The sequence below is a fragment of the Salmo salar genome, chromosome ssa17 (genome assembly GCF_905237065.1).
Source record: "Salmo salar chromosome ssa17, Ssal_v3.1, whole genome shotgun sequence".
Taxonomy (NCBI): domain Eukaryota; kingdom Metazoa; phylum Chordata; class Actinopteri; order Salmoniformes; family Salmonidae; genus Salmo; species Salmo salar.
The window spans coordinates 52,056,298-52,077,976 of NC_059458.1; the positions used below are offsets into that span (position 1 = coordinate 52,056,298).

The window sequence follows — 21,679 nt, forward strand, 5'->3', positions numbered from 1 at the left end:
CAAGTATCTGGAGTTGTGGAATTGGGACTACGACTATGGCCAGTGTTACGACTTTCAGTTGTTTTAACACTACGTTTGCTTAACCTAATGTAATAAAGTGCAGAGGGTTTTCACTTCAACAGTTCTTTATGATCTGTAGCCTAAGTTAAATGTTACGGCAACATCTTTTAGGATGACAAGGTGAATACCGTTAAAAAAAAAAGATCATGATTGGCTACTTCTATCTTCCCATCCTAGTCTAACGTCAATCCATTTTGTTGTTGTTTTTTATGAAATCGGATCTCAGAAAGAGACCTTTAGAGCCTGTCCATCGCATGGAGGTGTTAATCCTGGTTTGGGTAGTTAAGAATGGCTCACTAAAGGGTAGACAGACTTAACAGACACTAGAGAATATTTCTCAACCATTGAAACTGGGCAGTGTCCAGAATCACGTTGCTTTCCACCTCAACCTGCTCTTGATCCAACTGCCAGTACATACCCTCTTAATTACCTTATGGTTTCTGCTTCCAGTATTATAGTTTACTTTATTTACACCATGGTTTGGCTTTGTTTTCTCTGGCTCTCCAGAGGTATTGGGTTATACCTTTGGAACCACAGTGGGTAGCCAAGTACACAAATACTTTCCTCATATGAACAGAGGAAAACCATTTCCCCTTGTCTAGCTACCTCCACCTCTATGTCAAACATACTCCAGATGCTAAGTAAGAATCTTAAAAAGTAGTTGTGACAAACAGAGAATGAAATGCCTGATCCAAAAAGTGGGCCAACTCAAGCCCTCCCTTATATCTTTACCACAGTAGACCTCTTCATCTCACTTGAGAATTGGGCCACGGGAGAGAAGAAGAGATGAGCCGAAAGGAGAGAGGAGTGTGGGTGGGAAAGTGAGAGCATCAGTCCAATCCGTCCCTGTCCACGACAGCCCCTCACTGTTGCCACCGACTCCCACTGCATGGTGGATGAATCATAGTGCCAAAGATAACAGCCAGAGGGATGATAATGAGAGTCAATGGAGGGAATATAAAGGGAATGTCCAGGACTCTGGCTGCTATCATCATACATCATATGGGTGATATACATTCAGACAGCTATACATTACAGGCTGTTGATTTATGGCTGTCTACTACTCCTCTGCCCCTTTTCCCATGGTCTGAGGGAGTTTCTGGAGTGTTGTAATCCCTCTTTTATTAGCTATCAATACAGACATATCTGCTTGGTAATTGAGTGTCTTAGGCATAGTGTGCCTGTCAGTTATTATATTTAATCATACCTGTTTACATTAAAAAGACGAAAGATACTGTAGATTGGCATGTACTGTATGAAAAAGGAGTCTATAGAATTGGACTGTTTGTTCTCCTTGGATAAATTGTGGGTCGATTGAATTTAGCTACTGTTTGTCATTTCCATCAAAATGTTGTCTAGCATATTAGTAGTGGAAGAGGTGAGTTTACTCCCTTACTATGTAAAGGGCTTTTGAGCACCTACTGTAGGTGGAAACGCGCTATATAAATGCAATCAATTATTACTGTACTGTCTGTATATGAAGTCACTGTGTACCTGATGAACTCTCATGGATGTGAGAAACATGCAGCTCCTAAAATCCTAACATTTTCCAGAGAGGAAGCTTTTCATTGTCCTGTCTGTGTTGGATTTACATTCCTTTGGGATTCTAACAGTCTACTTCAGCTCCTGTCTCAATGCTTTTATAGCATGTTTGGTAATTAACCATCACAAAGCACCAATTAGGCATATCTTCCTGCCGATTAACTAATTAGTGGCGTATTCCTGTTTCAGATCAAAGTGGAGAACGAACTTGACTTCCAGGATATTACCAGTGTGGTGGCGCTGGCCAGAACCTATGCCACCTCTGAGCCCTACATCCTGTCCAAGTACGACATCAGGATCCAGAAAATCGGCAACAACTACAAGGCCTACATGTAAGTATGATGTAGTCTCTATGCTGTGTACACTGGGTTTTGTCTGTGTCTTGGACATGTCAGCAATGAATGTGACTAGAAGGAAACTATATGGCTTGCATGTGAATGACTTTACCAGAGAGAGAGAGGGGGAGAGATAGACATGGAAACAGAGACGGATGAAGGGAAACAAAAAAAGAGACAGAGAAATAGAGAGATGGCTAGAGAGACAGAGATAAGCTCTAGAATAGTCCAGCCTGCATACCAATATGAGTGTGGGAATAGGCCCATGGTACACCCATCCCAGTCAGTGGAGCCGTGCAGGGCTCACCTACACAACAGCACCTTCTCTAACTAGGGACAACGACCAGGGTTGCATTCCATTCTGTCTCCCAGAGGGAAGTGACAGCATCAGCCAATGTGACTGTGACCACTGGGCAACTTCAGCCTTATAGTCTCAATCTCAGTTTGAACTAATATAACCTTCTCTGAGTAACCAGCCACTTCCATTTCAAATGCTCAACAGCACCCTCTTGAATACAACAGACCTCATTCAATAAATGTAAAACATCATGTACAGTAACAATGAAAGTGTGAATCTACGCCCTTTCTACTCTCATGTTTCTCAATCTGAACAATTATTGCTTGACTAAAAGGAGTGGAGTTTACTTCCTTATCTCAACTTATTTCCTCGGCACCAGTCATGAAAGCACGTCTCCAAGCGACCGTTACACAAACATAATATAGGCGTACATTGCAATCGTCATCAGTGTCGTATTCAGCGATAACATCTTCCCCACAGGGCCTTCTGTTGAACTACAAAAACAAAACACAATGACTAAGCTAGCTGACCATTGCATTCCATTCCAGTCCAGAGAATAGCTGAACGCCCGATTTATTTCCTTGATTTTCTCTTTGATTTGATTTTCACCTTTTCTAGGAGGACGTCCATCTCAGGCAACTGGAAGGCTAACACAGGCTCAGCCATGTTGGAACAGATCGCTATGACAGACAGGTAAGCTGGCCTATAGGCACTTTGTTAGACATAACAGATAAGCCTTATTATAAGAAATTCTGAAAGCTTAAAGATGTATTATTGTATTTATTCATTTGCACACAAGTAATTATAAGAGTTTAGAAGGCAAGTGAAAAGTGCATGTGCAGGAGCGGTAAAAACGAACAAACCTGACACCCCCCCCTTTCAAATATTTATAGAACAAAACAAACATAAAATTATATCCTGATATGTCAAAACGTTAAACAAGTTATAAAGCATTATACCTGCAGGCTTTAAGTAAAGTGTTACCAGAAGTTGTTTTTCACAGCCCAGGTCTGTTTTGTAATTGACAATGACAGTTGTGGATGTCACTCTGTTCCAGATATCGTGTGTGGGTGGACTCCTGTGCCGAGATGTTCGGGGGCCTTGATATCTGTGCTGTGAAAGCCGTCCACGGAAAAGATGGCAACGACTACATTATCGAGGTCAGTTGATTCTTAGCATGTCTTAGCAAGTACTGTATAAGAAAATGAGACAGTATCTCTTGGCCTTCTCGTTCAGGGTAAAAAAAACACAAGACATATCTCAAACAGACATCCCATATCATGATCACTGTATGTGTGCCTAATATAATATTTGCCAGCCTACATACAGCTAGAGGTAAATTGTAGTTATCGAATATTCTGAAGAATGTTCAGACAACATGTGGTGTTCAACATGTATGCTAACCCAGTTTGAATTACATGAGTTATAATAAGCTCTTTAAACAGGGCGTGAGCAACAATGGATGATGATGAAAGACCATGTCAATTCCAGAAATATGTTTATTAAGTCAGATTTCTCTGGTGGGCGATATCATTTTCAAAATCATCATGAAGTAATAGATTGCATTGACAGACAAGAGTTTGGCGGGCGTTGGTGGAGGAAGAGGGCGCAGTCAGATAGTTCAGGCATGATTAGTCTGAGTCAGAGCAATGAAAGAATGATTACGCTGTAGACCAAACACAATGATCTGAATTCATACAAAGGCATGGCTAGCCGGCTGCCCACGCTGTCTGTCTGTCTGTCTGTCTGTCTGTCTGTCTGTCTGTCTGTCTGTCTGTCTGTCTGTCTGTCTGTCTGTCTGTCTGTCTGTCTGTCTGTCTGTCTGTCTGTCTGTCTGTCTGTCTGTCTGCCTGTCTGTCTGTGTCTGAAGTCATAGATACCTGAGGAAAACAACTTTTCTGAAGTTCTTTAGTTTTCCTCAGTTGGTTCAAATGGCAGAACTGAGGAGAAGATTTAGGGAGGACCATAGAGATCAAATATAGTGTTCTATTTTGTGGGGAGGACCGTGTGTATTCAAACCTGTGAAACTCAAGGGTCAGATAGAAACAGAGATCTTATCATTGGAATCAGTTGTGGTACACTTACAGTGCCTAAGGAAAGTCTACACCCCCCTTGGATTTCTTCACATTTTGTGTTACAATGTGCAATTAAAATGGATTTAATTGTTATTTTTCATCAATGATCTACACAAAATACTCTACTCTAATATCACAGTAAAAAAAGATGAATGAAAAATAAAACGCCAATATACCTTGATTAGATAAGTATTCGCCCCCTGAGACAATACATGTTAGAAACACTTTCTTTTAATAGGAGCTTTGCACACCTATATTGTGCAATATTTGCCCATTATTCTTTTCAAAATTCTTCAAGCTCTGTCAAGCTGTTTTGGGATCATGGCTATTCAGCAATTTTCAAGTCTTGCCATAGAGCTTCAAGCAGATTTAAGTCAAAACTGTAACTTGACCACTCAGAAACATTCACTGTTTTCTTGGTAAGCAACTCCAGTGTAGATTTGGCTTTGTGTTATAGGTTATTGTCCTGCTGAAAGGTGAATTCCTTTCCCAGTGTCTGGTGTAAAACAGACTGAAGCAGATTTTCCTCTGTAGGCCAAAAAGTACATTCCTTTACTATATTTTTATGCAGTATTACTTTAGTGCCTTGATGCATGTTTTTATTTTATTTTACCTTTATTTAACTAGGCAAGTCAGTTAAGAACAAATTCTTATTTTCAATGACGGCCTAGGAACAGTGGGCTAACTGCCTTGTTCAGGGGCAGAACGACAGATTTTTACCTTGTCAGCTCGGGGATTCAATCTTGCAACCTTTCGGTTACTAGTCCGACGCTCTAACCACTAGGCTACCTGCCGCCCCTATACATATGCATGGTTTGGAATATTTTTCAAACATTTTTATTCAGTATATTTGTATTCTTCTTTTCACTTTATTGTGGAGTCATAACAATGTTGTTGATCCATGCTCAGTCAATGGCCTCATGGTGACATCCCTAAGCAGTTTCCTTCCTGCAGCTCAGTTCAGAAAGATGACTGCATCTTTGATGTCTGTGTATGCTTAAAGATATATTCAATGTCTTATTTGTTATTGGTACCCATCTACCAATCACTGCCCTTCTTTATGAGGCTTTCAAAAAGCTCCCTGGTCTTTGTAGTTGAATCTGTGCTTGAAATTCAATACTTGACTGAGGGAACTTACAGATGTTGTATGTACAGTATGGAGGACAGAGGAAGGGGTAGTCATTAAAAAATTATTTCACACAGTTTGAGTCCGTATAACTTATTATGTGATTTGTTAAGCCAAATTTAATTTCGGCACTAATTTCGGCTTGCCTAAACAAAGGGGGTGAATACTTATGCAATTACTATTTTAGTTATGACATTTTTACAACATTTACAGTTAAATCTATTTCAATTCCACGTTGTAATGCAACAAAATGTGAAAAAGTTCAAAGGCTTATCATACACTACAGTTGAGAAACAATGGGAAAGTAATTCTGCTTTGAAAGTTGATAAACTTGCAACCCCACTTTTGAGAAAATGGCCCTTGAATGTTTTGGTACTTCTACTGGAGAGCTCTTCTTTGTCTACAGCCATTCAGCATCATACACACCATCTTAAGCCTTAGCCCCACCCATCTCTTTAAGGATTCACATGTGAGGTCATGTGCTAAACAGAGTGAGTACGGTAGTGTACTAAACAACCAAAGATGTCAAGACTAAAGGCTGGTTTCACTACTTCTGTCGACATGTCTGTAGACAGTTGTCGCAGTGACATCATGAACATTCTACTATCGTCCGACATCGTTGTCGTTATGAAAAAATATAAACACAAAAACAACAGGCTGCATGACATCAGCAGCCTGGTGGTCCAAAATAGCATAACTGGTGTATTTTAACACCAATAAACCCATCTGTTTAAAAATGTATTTAGTGTATGTCAATCCAGCAAACCAGGCAACCAAAAGCAACTTTTTAAACAATGTTTTGGTTCGTTTCTAGCTTGTTAACTAGCTAGCTAATGTTAAGTTAGCTGGCTAGCCTGTTAAAATAATGTCCATATCATATAGCTGACAATGTCTTAACTTTAGCTAATTTGTATTCATTATTAAAGGAAAATAAACTCACAACAAGATCATTATTTACAAGTTAATGGCGAGCTAATTACAGATAATAGCTTACGGTTGTGAGTGTGACAAAATAAAAGCAGGGCATTTTACCAGAGAATTTTTTAACTTGGACACTGTCTCATTGGCCTAACGTTATATCCCAAATTGACTTTGGTGCAGGTCATGTTGTTCTTCACATTACCGTCTCTGGTAAACACACACTATATCAAATAAAATCAAAGTTGCATAGTGGAGTCTTTTTGTTTAGACGTGTTGCTAGCTAGCTAAACAATGAACCATAATCCCAACTCATAATGTTAATACCGTGCATGAATCTGCTGGTAGCTAACCAACTTGTCCAATGTTAGCTAGCTATAACTAGCAATGCAAATGGCTCTGAGATACTAATAATATTACTGCACAGATCATACATGTAACGTTAGCTAGTGAGCCAGAGAGCTAACGTTAGCTAGCTAGCTAACAGTACGCTATAACTTGCAATGAAAACAACTTTCTGACAAATTAGAAATGCATAATATCTGAAAATGTAGCTAACTAGACTCTTTTACACGTATACATAGATGAACACTTCTCCCTCTCTGCCATGGTTACCCTTAGTTTGAAGATGTAATTCGGAGACAGGTATTCTATACAACAGCCTTCTGTGTGTTCTCTTTTCGACTCCCTCTGCATATTTTCAATCAAACTCCATCATTTTCTCCATCGCCTTAGCTATCATACACTGCTTCCACCTTGCATTCCACTGATTTCAAAACTCGGTCCTCCAGAAAGTGGAGAGCAACACTTTTTCAGTTCTTGAGAACCACCCAATGAGAGTGGTACAATAAGTGCCTTTGTGCGACAGACATTATCACACACCGTAACAACCTCTGGCTGGGTTTACTTTGGGCTGCTGGGCAGCACGGCATGGTGAGCACTCGTTGTTGTAGAACACATCTGTTTAAAAGGAGCAGATACACCGTTACACCGACCAGGCACTTCCTGTTGTTCCACTTAGCTCACATTGACTCCAGACGAGGTCTATAGCTACAACCACGCACAATACATAGAGATAACCGCATTGCCCTAACCTGACGTTATTGGACAAGTGAAGAAAGGCAGGCACGCACGCACGCATGCACGCACGCACGCACGCACACACAGGGTAAAAAGAAGCTTCGGCAGACCGAGATACGTGCATGGTCGTGACCTGACGTACTGTATTGGGACTGCTAAAAACATGACGTAGTGCAGCCGTCTCAGTGCTTAGGTAGCCCCATCTCTCACAACCGGCCCAGCGTCTCGTTTCCTCCAGACAAGCCTGGTTTATCTCCTCTCGCAGGGCAGTTTATGGACCGACCGGTGGGAAGAGGAAGGGGTGGGATAGGAGGAAGAGGAAAGAGCTGGTTGTGTGAGAGTGTGTGTGGATTGGACAATAGAGACAATTCAGAGGGGTGCGTGTGTGCGCGCGCATATGTGTGTGTGCTCGCTCGCACGTGTCTGTTTATGTGCGTGTGTGCATATGCATGCTTATGTGTGCTAGCTCACACCTGTGTGTGTGTGTTTGTGTATGTGTTTGTGTGTGTGTGTTTGCTGCACACCTGCACAGTTGATTTACAGTGCAACTGCCAGCTGTTGTGAGTAACTGTCTCTGGTGCAGCAGGCCAAGCTGAACCCATTTGTAAGCCACTGTTTTTGATGAATAGTTCTGTTCCCAGTGTTAATTTATTTAATATAGCAGGTGTTACCTATACTTTTGATCTCATGGAAAACACAACAGAATTGATTTACTATGCCAATTTAACCTACTTTTCTTGGTTGCATTCCATAAATCATTAGAGTTTTCCAGTTGCAGAGGGTGATTAGACATCATTTCGGTGCTAACCTGTTTGTGATATGGTGTACTATAGGCTATTGTATTTATGTATCTACCACAGTATAACTTTGTCCAAAACACATTTTCTGGCATTCTTCAACGGTCCTTATTAAATATAAGTCATTAAACTCACTGTACCACTGAAAGGAGGAAATTAAGGACAAGCATACAATGGACTCCTCTGTGCTTTTCCTCTAAACACAGTACCATGTACTAATACAACAATGGAAGTTAGGAACACTCATGAATGTTAAAATGAGATCAACACTTCATAATGGGTTTATATTAAAACCAGTAAAACAACAGGAATGTTCTCATACAGGAACCCGAAACCAGTTTTGCTTTGAATGACCTTTAACTTTGAGAGATTACTGATGAGACCCCCAAAATGTTTTAGCTTTTACTCATTCACATAAACAGTTTTCAAAATGCTTAAGAAGGGTATTTCTGCATCGTCATCTCAGATCACACACGCACACACATCACTCTCCAATGTGGTTTGTTTATGTGCAATCCCCTCATGGGCAGTTAGATGCAAAATGACCTCTCAGCCCGGTGCTCTGAGATGTCCATATTTAGCTTGCTCTCTTAGCCTGATATTTCTAGGGTGGAGGCCAGCCTCCCACCTACACATCTGTCATCCTCTTTCTCTCTTCTCATTGTGGGAAGGGCTTATAACCACTGTGTGTGTGACACACTGCATTCTTATTTGAATGGCCCACGGGGTCTTAGAGGTCTGAGACAGACAGGGATCGCAGCAGTGACACAGTCACGTAACAATGTTCTGTGACAAGGAGAGTTCTACACACACAGACACACACACACGCACTGTGGCGGCAGGTAGCCTAGCAGTTAGAGCGTTTTGCCAGTAACTGAAAGGTCGTTAGTTTGAATTCTAGAGGCGACGAGGTGAAAAATCTGTCTGTGCCCTTGAGCAAGGCACTGAACCCTAATTTCTCCAGGGTTGCTGTTGATAATGGCAGACCTTGGCTGTGACCCCACTCTCCGAGGGTGTCTCAGGGGGTGTTGGGATATGTAAAAAGCACATGTTTTATAAGCAACCACCAAATTACACACACCCCTCGACTTGGTGGCATTTAATTAGTGTGAATGGGAACATAGCAATATTGCACGCTCCTGGCAGTGGGAACCTGTTTGTGTTCCAGACAGACATTACACATGGTGCCAGGTTGCAGTTGTGAATGAGAACTTGTTCTCAACGGGCCTACCTGGTTAAATAAAGGTTAAATAAAAAAAATGGTGACACATCCCATTAATGAAAAGTAATGGGTGTTTACATTCGCTTCATATAGAATCCACTGGTACTGACATGTGGGTCATTCCACTAATTTGGTGCCTTTTGAGTGTAACTTTTTTAAACATTTTGTCACAGAGCAAGAACAATTTCATAAAAACATGTTTTCAGAACTCGAGGTTAAATACATAAGTTACTATAGTAAGTGCCTATTAAGTGCCAAATAAAGTCACAGGGTTGACGATTTCATCTTAAATCAGCCATAAATCCCCTTGTGACAGGGTGAATGGAAGCTTGTTGTGTGCAACAGGGAGTGGCAATTTAAAGCAAGTATCTATGTGTATTCCAGGAAGCCTGGTGAAGTTCCATGGCAGAAATCAGCTAAAGAGTGGTCGGAACCCGGTGTAAATCAGTGATGCCTCGCAACACATCGAACCAATCAAATACCTTGCTTGGGTGGAGCTCCAGATTAGTTTTGTAGGAGCAACAGTTGTGAGGACAAACAAATTCAACAAAACAAGCACTGGTGACAAAACATTTTAGAACATTTGTGGCACGCTGGTTTTCACAGCATTTCTCTGTTCTTTTGAGATGAGCTAAAGCTGCAGCAATGGGGGAGAAATGGTCTACAGTGCTGGCCATATCAATATTTAGACTTAGACTTTTTTAAAGTTTCTGAAGTGTTATTTGGCTGTAAATGCTAGCATGAGGGACAAGACGTAGCTAGCCACAATGAGGTTTGTATCAGGTTTCAGGTAAGACCCAAGTGCAGACTGTGTAGAAGTAACAATGTTTATTGTAACAAAAGGGGAAGGCAAACGACAGATCAAGGCAGGCAGGGGTCGATAATCCAGAGTAGTGGGGCCAAGGTACAGGATGGCAGGCAGGATCAGGGTCAGGGTCAGGCAGAGTGGTCAGGCAGGCGGGCTCGGAGTCAGGACAGGCAAGGGTCAAAACCAGGAGGGTGAGAAAAGAGAAACTGGAAAAAGCAGGAGCTGAGACACAAAACACTAGTAGGTTTGAACAAACAAGACGAACTGGCACAGACAGACAAAACACAGGTATAAATACCCAGGGGATAAGTAGGGAAGATGGGTGACACCTGGAGGGGGGTGGAGACAAGCACAAGGACAGGTGAAACAGATCAGGGCGTGACAGTAGGTATAACTAACTCGCTAGCTACTACCTAGATCTCTTTCTCTCACGATTATAAAGCCAACAAAATGTTACTAAAAACAGAATATTATTGACCTAAAAGGTTAGATGTGTTGGCCCAGTCGCTAGCTTATCCAAGGTCAATAAAGTTATAGGAACAACCTGCATTAATTTTGCAAGCAACATTGCGAAAATGAATTAAATTAAATGAAATTTTACCTGTAATGCTCATCTCCTGTAACCTAATTGTCATCTTCTTATTTTCATACTGTACCTACTAAATTACAAGGGTTGGATTGACACTAAATAATTGTACATGTCAGTACTTAAAAGGCATCTGGTATATGGTTTGCCTCATATACATTATCTACTGGTATTAATTAAGAACATATCTAAACAATGTGTGAGTTTAGCTATTCTCTGCTTCAAATGACTGATGCCCATAAGGCCAGTAATGTCATCATACTGTAGGCCTATGGCTGCATTGGAGATGCAAGACATATGATAAGCTGCGAAACGGATTCACATAGCTGATATACTGAGAGAGAGTGACAAGCAAATATAACAGATTGGAGATTTTACAACTAGACACAAAGGAAATGTTCATTTGAGAACACAACACAGAAACACAGATACATTAGAGACAGAACCCCTTCCTCTCTTTATTGCTGCATTGTGATATGTGATTAATCAACATTAACACTAGTTCATTTCAAATGATATTTTAACAATTAAAACAATTTAAATACCACACCGTGGCAGGTAGGCTAGCGGTTAAGATCGTTGTGGTAGTAAACAAAAGGTTGCATGTTCGAATTCCTGAGCCGACTAGGTAAAAAATCTGTTGGTGCCCTTGAGCAAGGCTCTTAACCCTAATTGCTCTTGTAATTCACTCTGTATAAGAGCGTCTGCTAAATGTCTAAAATGTAAAGAATCAACACTTCAATTCAAAATGTACAAATAAGCTAACTTGTATGTAAAGAGTAAGGCGGCGCCGGGGAAGAAGGCAGACGTTTTACGTCCCTCCAAACGATTGTGTTTTTTGTTTGTTTATTTGCGTTGTTTGTAACTTACTTTTTTACTTATTTTGTACATAATGTTGCCGCTACTGTCTCTTGTGACCGAAAATAACTTCTGGACATCAGGACTGTGATTACTCACCACAGACTGGCAGAATGCTTTTTTTCCTTTAACGAGTCTGACGAGGCCGATGCGAACGATATACTGCTTTCTCGGGAACAGACCCAGATCGCCGTGATTTGCATGAAGAGGAGGGGGAGAAAAAGGGGCCAGAGGGGGGCTTCCTTCTAAGAATTCGTAGGCGATCGAATAAACCCCCACTTCCTTCCATTCTGCTAGCAAACGTGCAATCTTTGGACAATAAAATAGATGACCTACGTGGAAGATTAAACTACCAACGGGACATTCAAAACTGTAATATCTTATGCTGCACGGAGTCGTGGCTGAACGACGACACTATCAACATAAAGCTGGCTGGTTATACGCTGCACCGGCAGGATAGAACAGCGGCGTCTAGTAAGACAAGGGGCGGCGGACTATGTATTTTTGTGAAAAACAGCTGGTGCACGATATCTAAGGAAGTCTTGACCTATTGCTCGCCTGAGGTAGAGTATCTCATGATAAGCTGTAGACCACACTATCGACCTAGAGAGTTTTCATCTGTATTTTTCGTAGTACATACCACCACAGTCAGAGGCTGGAACTAAGAGAGCATTGAATGAGCTGTATTGCGCCATAAGAAAACAAGGAAACGCTCACCCAGAGGCGGCGCTCCTAGTGACTTTAATGCAGGGAAACTTAAATCTGTTTTACCAAATTTCTATCAGCATGTTATATGTGCAACCAGAGGAAAAGAAATCTGACCATAATTCTATCCTCCTGATCCCTGCTTACAAGCAAAAATTAAAGCAGGAAGTACCAGTGACTAGATCAATAAAAAAGTGGTCAGATGAAGCAGATGCTAAGCTACAGGACTGTTTTGCTAGCACAGACTGGAATAAGTTCCGGGATTCCTCCGATGGCATTGAGGAGTACACCACATCAGTCACTCGCTTTATCAATATGTGCATCGATGACGTCATCCCCACAGTGACCGTATACCTCAACCAGAAGCCATGGATTACAGGCAACATCTGCACTGAGCTAAAGGCTAGAGCTGCCGCTTTCAAGGAGCAGGAATCAAACCCGGAAGCTTATAAGAAATCCCGCTATGCCCTCCGACGAACCATCAAACAGGCAAAGCATCAATACTAGACCAAGATCGAATCGTACTACACCGGCTCTGACGCTCGTCGGATGTGGCAGGGCTTGCAAACCATTACAGACTACAAAGGGAAGCACAGCCGAGAGCTGCCCAATGACATGAATGTTGACCTTTAAACAGGTCAACATTCACAAGGCCGCAGGGCCAGATGGATTGCCAGGACGAGTACTGCAAGCATGCACTGATCAACTGGCAAGTGTCTTCACTGACATTTTCAACCTCTCCCTGTCTGAGTCTGTAATACCAACATGTTTTAAGCAGACCACCGTAGTGCTTGTGCCCAAGAACACTAAGGTTACCTGCCTAAATGACTACCGACCCGTAGCACTCACGTCTGTAGCCATGAAGTGCTCTGAAAGGCTGGTCATGGCTCACATCAACACCATTATCCCAGAAACCCTAGACCCACTCCAATTTGCATACCGCCCCAACAGATCCACAGATGATGCAATCTCTATTCCACTCCACACTGCCCTTTTCCCACCTGGACAAAAGGAACTCCTATGTGAGAATGCTAACCCTAACCCTAACCCTAAACCATAGTGTCCTCAAAGCTCATCACTAAGCTAAGGACACTGGGACTAAACACCTCCCTCTGCAACTGGATCCTGGACTTTCTGATGGGCCGCCCCCAGGTGGTAAGGTTAGGTAACAACACATCCGCCTCGCTGATGCTCAACACGGGCCCCTCAGGGGTGCGTGCTTAGTCCCCTCCTGTACTCCCTGTTCACTCATGACTGCACGGCCAGGCACGACTCCAAAACCAAATCAAATGTATTTATATAGCCCTTCTTACATCAGCTGATATCTCAAAGTGCTGTACAGAAACCCAGCCTAAAACCACAAACAGCAAGCAATGCAGGTGTAGAAGCACGGTGGCTAGGAGCAACTCCCTGGAAAGGCCAAAACCTAGGTCGAAACCTAGAGAGGAACCAGGCTATGAGGGGTGGCCAGTCCTCTTCTGGCTGTGCCGGGTGGAGATTATAACAGAACATGGCCAAGATGTACAAATGTTCATAAATGACCAGCATGGTCAAATAATAGTAATCACAGGGGTTGTCGAGGGTGCAACAGGTTAGTACGGCCAGGTGGACTGGGGACAGCAAGGAGTCATCATGCCAGGTAGTCCTCAGGCATGGTCGTAGGGAAAGGAGAAAGAGGGCTAGCTTTCAGAGAAAGAAAGAAAGAAAGAAAGAAAGAAAGAAAGAAAGAAAGAAAGAAAGAAAGAAAGAAAGAAAGAAAGAAAGAAAGAAAGGATGAAAGGATGAAAGAGAGAAAGAAAGAGAGAGCATACTTAAATTCACACAGGACACCGGATAAGACAGGAGAAATACTCCAGATATAACAGACTAACCCTAGCCCCCCGACACATAAACTACTGCAGCATAAATACTGGAGGCTGAGACAGGAGGGGTCAGGAGACACTGGCCCCATCCGATGATACCACCGACAGGGCCAAACAGGCAGGATATAACCCCACGCACTTTGCCAAAGCACAGCCCCCACACCACTAGAGGGATACCTTCAACCACCAACTTACCATCCTGAGACAAGGCCGAGTATAGCCCACAAAGATCTCCGCCACGGCACAACCCAAGGGGGGGCGCCAACCCAGACAGGAAGACCACGTCAGTGACTCAACCCACTCAAGTGATGCTCCCCTCCTAGGGACGGCATGGAAGAGCACCAGTAGGCCAGTGACTCAGCCCCTGTAATAGGGTTAGAGGCAGAGAATCCCAGTGGAGAGAGCGGAACTGGCCAGGCAGAGACAGCAAGGGTGGTTCGTTGCTCCAGTGCCTTTCCGTTCACCTTCACACTCCTGGGCCAGACTACACTCAATCATAGGACCCACTGAAGAGATGAGTCTTCAATAAAGACTTAAAGGTTGAGACCGAGTCTGTGTCTGTCACATGGGTAGGCAGACCATTCCATAAAAATGGAGCTCTATAGGAGAAAGCCCTGCCTCCAGTTGTTTGCTTAGAAATTCTAGGGACAATTAGGAGGCCTGCGTCTTGTGACCATAGCATACGTGTAGGTATGTACAGCAGGACCAAATCAGAAAGATAGGTAGGAGCAAGCCCATGTAATGCTTTGTAGGTTAGCAGTAAAACCTTGAAATCAGCCCTTGCCTTAACAGGAAGCCAGTGTAGGGAGGCTAGCACTGGAGTAATATGATCAAATTTTTTGGTTCTAGTCAGGATTCTAGCAGCCATATTTAGCACTAACTGAAGTTTATTTAGTGCTTTATCCGGGTAGCCGGAAAGTAGAGCATTGCAGTAGTCTAATCTAGAAGTAACAAAATCATGGATTAATTTTTCTGCATCATTTTTGGACAGAAAATGTCCGAGGTCCTTCACAGTTTTATTTGAGACGACTGTACAACCATTGAGATTAATTGTCAGATTCAACAGAAGATCTCTTTGTTTCTTGGGACCTCGAACAAGCATCTCTGTTTTGTCCGAGTTTAAAAGTAGAACGTTTTCAGCCATCCACTTCCTTATGTCTGAAACACAGGCTTCCAGTGAGGGCAATTTTGGGGCTTCACCATGTTCAATCGAAATGTACAGCTGTGTGTCATCTGCATAGCAGTGAAAGTTAACGTTATGTTTCTGAATGACATCTCCAAGAGGTAAAATATATAGTGAAAACAATAGTGGTCCTAAAACAGAACCTTGAAGAACACCGAAATTTAGAGTTGATTTGTCAGAGGACAAACCATCCACAGAGACAAACTGATATCTTTCCGACAGATAAGATCTAAACCAGGCCAGAACTTGTCCGTGTAGACCAATTTGGGTTTCCAATCTCTCCAAAAGAATGTGGTGATCGATGGTATCAAAAGCAGCACTATGGTCTAGCAGCACGAGGACAATACCCCATAATCAACACACAATACCCCGTAATGACAAAAAAAAAAATAATGTTGTTTTTTGCAAATGTATTAAAAATAAAAATGGAAATATCACATTTACATAAGTATTCAGACCCTATACTCAGTACTTTGTTCAGTCTTGGTTTCATCAGACCAGAGAATCTTGTTTCTCATGGTCTGAGAGTCCTTTAGGTGCCTTTTGGCAAACTCCAAGCGGACTGTCATGTGCCTTTTACTGAGGAGTGGCTTCCGTCTGGCCACTCTACCATAAAGGTCTGATTCGTGGAGTGTTGTAGAGATGGTTCTCCTTCTGGAAGGTTCTCCCATCTCCACAGAGGAACTCTGGAGCTCTGTCAGAGTGATCATCGGTTTGGGTTCTTGGTCACCTCCCTGACCAAGGCCCTTCTCTCCCGATTGCTCAGTTTGGCCGGGCGTCCACCTCTAGGAATAGTCTTGGTGGTTCCAAACTTCTTAAATTTAAGAATGATGGAGGACACTATGTTCTTGGGAACTTTCAATGCTGCAGAAATGTTTTTGGTACCCTTCCCCAGATCTGTGCCTCGACACAATCCTGTCTCGGAGCTCTATGAACAATTCCTTCAACCTCATGGCTTGGTTTTTGCTCTGACATGCACTGTCAACTGTGGGACCTTATATAGACAGGTGTGTGCCTTTCCAAATCATATCCAATCAATTTAATTTACCACAGGGGGACTCCAATCAAGTTCTAGAAACATCTCAAGGATGATCCATGGAAACGGGATGCACCTGAGCTCAATTACAAGTTTCATAGCAAAGTGTCTGAATGCTTATGTAAATAAGGTATCTGTGTTTTATTTTTATACATTTGCAAAAACATCGAAATACCTGTTTTCATTTAGTGTGTGGATTATGAGGAAAAAATGTATTTAATCTATTTTAGAATAAGGCTGTAACGTAACAAAATGTGGAAAAAGTCAAGGGGCTCTGAATACTTTCCGAAGGCACTGTAGGTAGGTCTACACATATAAGTTATGGCATATAGGATATAAACTTAATCTCTTGGGAAATTCATTGGGACCTTTTCCTTCATCTGCAAATAGTCTTTCATTGCTTTCCATATCTGAGGATAGAAAACAATCATGAAGAAACAGGCTTCATACTCAAATTTGACAGCACTAAGTATGATGTTGCTATTATTTGTTGAGGGCACTGCTCTCTACTGGTTACAATCATACCTCACAAACCGGAACCACTACATCTACATCTCCCGGAACCACTACATCTCCCTCAATGGCCACACTTCAGACTGCATTTTTAGAGGGTGTCGCCCAGGGCTCTGTGCTGGGTCCCTTACTCTTCCTCATCTACATCCTCCCCCTTGGTCAGATCCTCTGTCACTTCAACCTTGACTTCCACTGCTATGCCGATGACACCCAGATCTACCTCAGCACCAAATCCCTCCTCATCCCACCTCTGACCCACATTGAATCCTGCCTCTCTGCAATAAAAACAACACTTCCTTAAGCTCAACAGTGATAAAACAGAACTCCTCCTCCACCCTCACCAAAGCTGGCAACCTCACCCTCATCATTGACGACACCACTGTCTCTCCCTCCCTCCATGCACGAAACCTTGGCTCAATCCTGGACTCCAAACTCTCATTTGCCCACCACATAAGACAGACTGTCAAAACCTCATTCTCCCACCTCCGTAACATTGCCAAAGTCAGGTCTTCCTTCTCCCGTCCTGCCGCTGAAACTCTCATACGTGCATTCATCTCCTCCCGTCTTGACGACTGCATCTCACAACTCTCCAGCATCAACTCAAGGTTCAAAACTCTCCTCACCCACACCAAGTCCTGGTAGCACTTCGGTGACAGGGCCTTCTCCAGGGTTGCTCCTAGGCTCTGGAACTCCCTTCCTCCAGCCATCCATGACTCAGAGTCCATTAATATCTTTCAGTCTCTCCTAAAGCCCCACCTCTTTGACAAGGCCTACCCTTAAGGCTCCCCTCCACACACCTGTACAAGCAAAGAAATAAGACACTCCTCTCTTCACCATACTGAGCAGCACCTAACCCTTACCCTCCTCCTTACCCTACACCGGGTTCATATCCAAATCCCAACCGACCCATACACTGATTCATTACACTCTTTCCCTTCTTTGAGCCCACCCCTCTCTTTATTCATGTTTTGTTTAGTCTGATGCTTTGATTTGACTCCTGTTGTTTTTCTTTTTCATTTCTATAATTGTAAAGCGACTTTGGGTCCTTGAAAAGCGCTATATAAGTATGTATTATTATTATCAAGCAGTATTCAACTGAAATCGTTTGCATGGATAGTTCAACAAACTCTGTGTGAGAATTTTGGCACACATACTTAGGCATGCATCTGGCACTTGCCATTTCACATAAAAAACATTACACACTATCATAGAAATCACTTAGCTAAAGTAATCAAACAACAGTAGCCTCTTTGGAGTTTCTGTATTGCCCATCCGAGTACAGAGTGCGCCATTTCCAACCCTTAATCTTTCCATTTCAGAATACAGTGTCCTGACCAGCAGCAGAGAACACTGTGCAGCCCAATAAAAGAGGGGGAAAACAACACCTCTCCTCTATGTTCTAATACTAAAGGGCAACTAACTGCAGCCTTGTCATCTGCTAGATGAGTCTATATCCCAATAAATCACCAGGGTGTAACCGGTACTCTGGCTGCCACTGCACCACGTTTGAAGTGGCTCCTGGCTTGCAGTGGGTCCCGGCTGCAGCTGCCAGTCCTCCAGGGCTCAGTCAGTCCCAGCCCCTTATGGTTATGACCAGTGGTGTAAAAATTACCCAATTGTCATAGTTGAGTAAAAGTAAAAGATACCTTAGTAGAAAATGACTCAAGTAAAACTGAAAGTCATCCAGTGAAATACTACTTGAGTAAAAGTCCAGAAGTATTTGGTTTTAAATATACTCAATTATCAAAAGTAAATGTTATTGCTAAAATATACTTAAGTATCAAAAGTAAAAGGACAAGTATAAATAATTTCAAATTCATTATATTAATCAAACTGGACCTCATCATTGAAATGTTTTTTTTTTTTACGATAGCCAGGGGCACGCACCAACACTTAGACATAAGTGCTTTTGGGTGTCAGGGAAAATGTATGGAGTAAAAAGTACATCATTTTCTTTAGGAATGTAGTGAAGTAAAAGTAATAATGTAAAAAAATATATATAAATAGTAAAGTACAGATACCCCAAAAAACAACTTAAGTAGTACTTTCAAGTATTTTTACTTAAGTACTTTACACCACTAGTTATGACTAAGGGGCCACACTGCCAGGCACATCACCTGCACAGTTCTCTTCCTTCTACCCATCTCTCCCAGCTGCACACACGCACGCACACACATACAGACACTTGTAGACACACACACGCACGCACACACACATACATACATACAGACACTCGCCTGTGTACACTGTGTACAAGGGGCACATGGATAAAAGGAGTTCTGTCTGTTTACAGTGTGCTCTGGCCACAATGCGTGCAGTGGCCTGATACCGCTCTGGGGACATGACACATGCATTCTGCTGGCAGTGTTCCCTCCGTTTCTCTCCCTCAGCCTGTGAGACAGGCTTTCCTCTGTTTGTTTTGGTTCTCATTTGGCGCGGCATTGGCACGACCCTCTCATGCAGAGGAAAGCATGGCTGGTGGATTGGTTGAGAGCCACATGCTTTGCGGAGATGGTTTCAAACAAAGCACATGTGTTGTGAGTTGAAATGCTACGGTGGGAAAAGTTTATGTTGAGTCAATTATCTATGTGGCCGTGCCATGTCCTGACATCCAGTGTCCACCCATAAGTTATGGAATAAGTACTAAATGTACTGAAATAATGACCGTAATATTTTGATGTATTTGATGTAATAATATGTCACATCAATAAGTCACATCTCTCATGTTTATGCCTATAGTACTATAGTATAGTACAGTATACACTATAGTATACACATATACACATATCAGCAGTCACTGTGCTCTAACATCAAAACTGCAGTGAATTTCACCCCCTCACCATCATCTTCATCAGGCATAGCTGCTCAAATAAGATGTCCAATACTGCTCTCTAGTGGCAAGAATGAAGTCAATCACGTTGAATGGATTTACAGTGAATTTCCCATTTACTTGCATTGACTCAGTCTAGAATCCCTGCCAATACTGTCCGTGTTGTTGTTCTTCACTCTGATTGCTGTACCTCTCCTGTGTCATCTAGGTGATGGACAGTTCCATGCCTCTGATTGGTGAGCACGTGGAGGAGGACAGGCAGCTGATCACTGATCTAGTGATCAATAAGATGTGCAGCGTGCTGCTCGGGATCAACACACCACAGCCCAGCGCTGTGAAGGTACATTTCTTTCACCTCCTCTCCAGAGTGTAACACTATTATGGATTTGCATTTTAATTTAGTATCTAGATTTGATCTCAAAATTGCTTCAAATAAGCCCTTGTGTAGGGAGTATATCAAACCAGCCATGCATCATGTACTATTACTGTCCATTTTCAATGCTTTTCATTTCACAGCCACAGATGACCCAGCCAAGAAGGGCCCAAGGTAAAGAGACCTCCATCGACATCTTATCACCAGTTTGATTGCTACAACAATTGATTGCTGTTGTCGTGAAGATGAATATTATGATAGTGTTGAGAAATACACATAGTAGTGCCTTGAGTCTCTGAGACGAAACACGAGTGTGTGTTCGCTCTGCAGGTGGGCATCGCTCTGGCTCTAGTTCTCCCTCCCAGTCAGCCCAGGGTTCTCCTCAGCGAGCCCGCTCAGCTAACACCTCTCCCAGCCAGGCCTTCCAGCCCGGACCCATCCCACCTCCCGTCGCCACCGGCCCCGGCTCCCAGAAACAACCTCCTCAACTGAAGTAAGTCAACGCATCAAATGCCTTAAATCTCATCTCCATGGTCATAGCTGTTAACATGGGTGTGTAATACTAATACTAACTTAACAGAAGAATATAATTAAGCAATAAGGCATGAGGGGGTGTGGTATATGGCCAATATACCACGGCTGAGGGCTGTTCTTACGCACGACTCAACGCGGAGTGCCTGGATACAGCCCTGAGCCATGGTATGTTGGCCATATACCACAAATCCCCAAGGTGCCTTATTGCTTTTATAAACTGGTTACCAACGTAATTAGAACAGTAAAAATAAATATTTTGTCATACCCGTGGTATACGATGTGATGTACCACGGCTTTCAGCCAATCAGCATTCAGGGCTCAAACCACCCAGTTTAGAATTTCATATGCTGGCCATATACCACACCTCCTCTGGCCTTATTGCTTAATTAGAATAGTAAAGAACTCTACTGTGTTACGTACAAGACCTCTAGTAAAAGTTCTGTGAAAACCTTAAACTGTCGTCTTTTCATTAAAATCTTTACTTTCTGGGTAAAACTAGGAATATATCTACTTGGAGCAGATCTGTGCAGATGCCATAAACGGCTGCTAGATGGAGACATTGTATAGAGATTTTACCGCTCCTGTAGCTCGACACTTCCTGTTTACAGAAATACTCTATTATAATCTCTGACATGTCCACATTTGTTCCTGTTTAATGGCTATTAATAAATGGCCTGCATTTACAGGATGCTCAGCTCCAGCCACCCCTTCAGATAATATGTGATAAAACTACCTCTTGAGTTTTGATTCTCCCGTAACTCCTCCCTAGTTCAACGTGTATTGGCTGTACATGGCAAAGGGGTTGTCGGTTGGGCAATTTACAACTAGATTTCTCCACAACCATTGCCCAGTTTACCTCCTGGCTCGGATACACAACTAAAGTTGACTGTATTTCTGTCCAAGCTGACAGTCGTTGGCTTTGCTATAATAAACATGAA

The 21,679-nt window shown here is 42.6% G+C and overlaps 1 protein-coding gene across 1 annotated transcript in view; it reads left to right on the forward strand.

Annotated features, from left to right (window-relative positions):
- The window catches only part of LOC106576044 (synapsin-3), a 137,846-nt gene that overhangs the window by 114,279 nt on the left and 1,888 nt on the right, over window positions 1–21,679 (forward strand). The window contains 6 exon segments of the mRNA XM_045699696.1: window positions 1,792–1,934; window positions 2,854–2,928; window positions 3,293–3,395; window positions 20,043–20,174; window positions 20,351–20,381; window positions 20,538–20,700. Coding sequence (XP_045555652.1) covers window positions 1,792–1,934; window positions 2,854–2,928; window positions 3,293–3,395; window positions 20,043–20,174; window positions 20,351–20,381; window positions 20,538–20,700 — 647 coding nt within the window.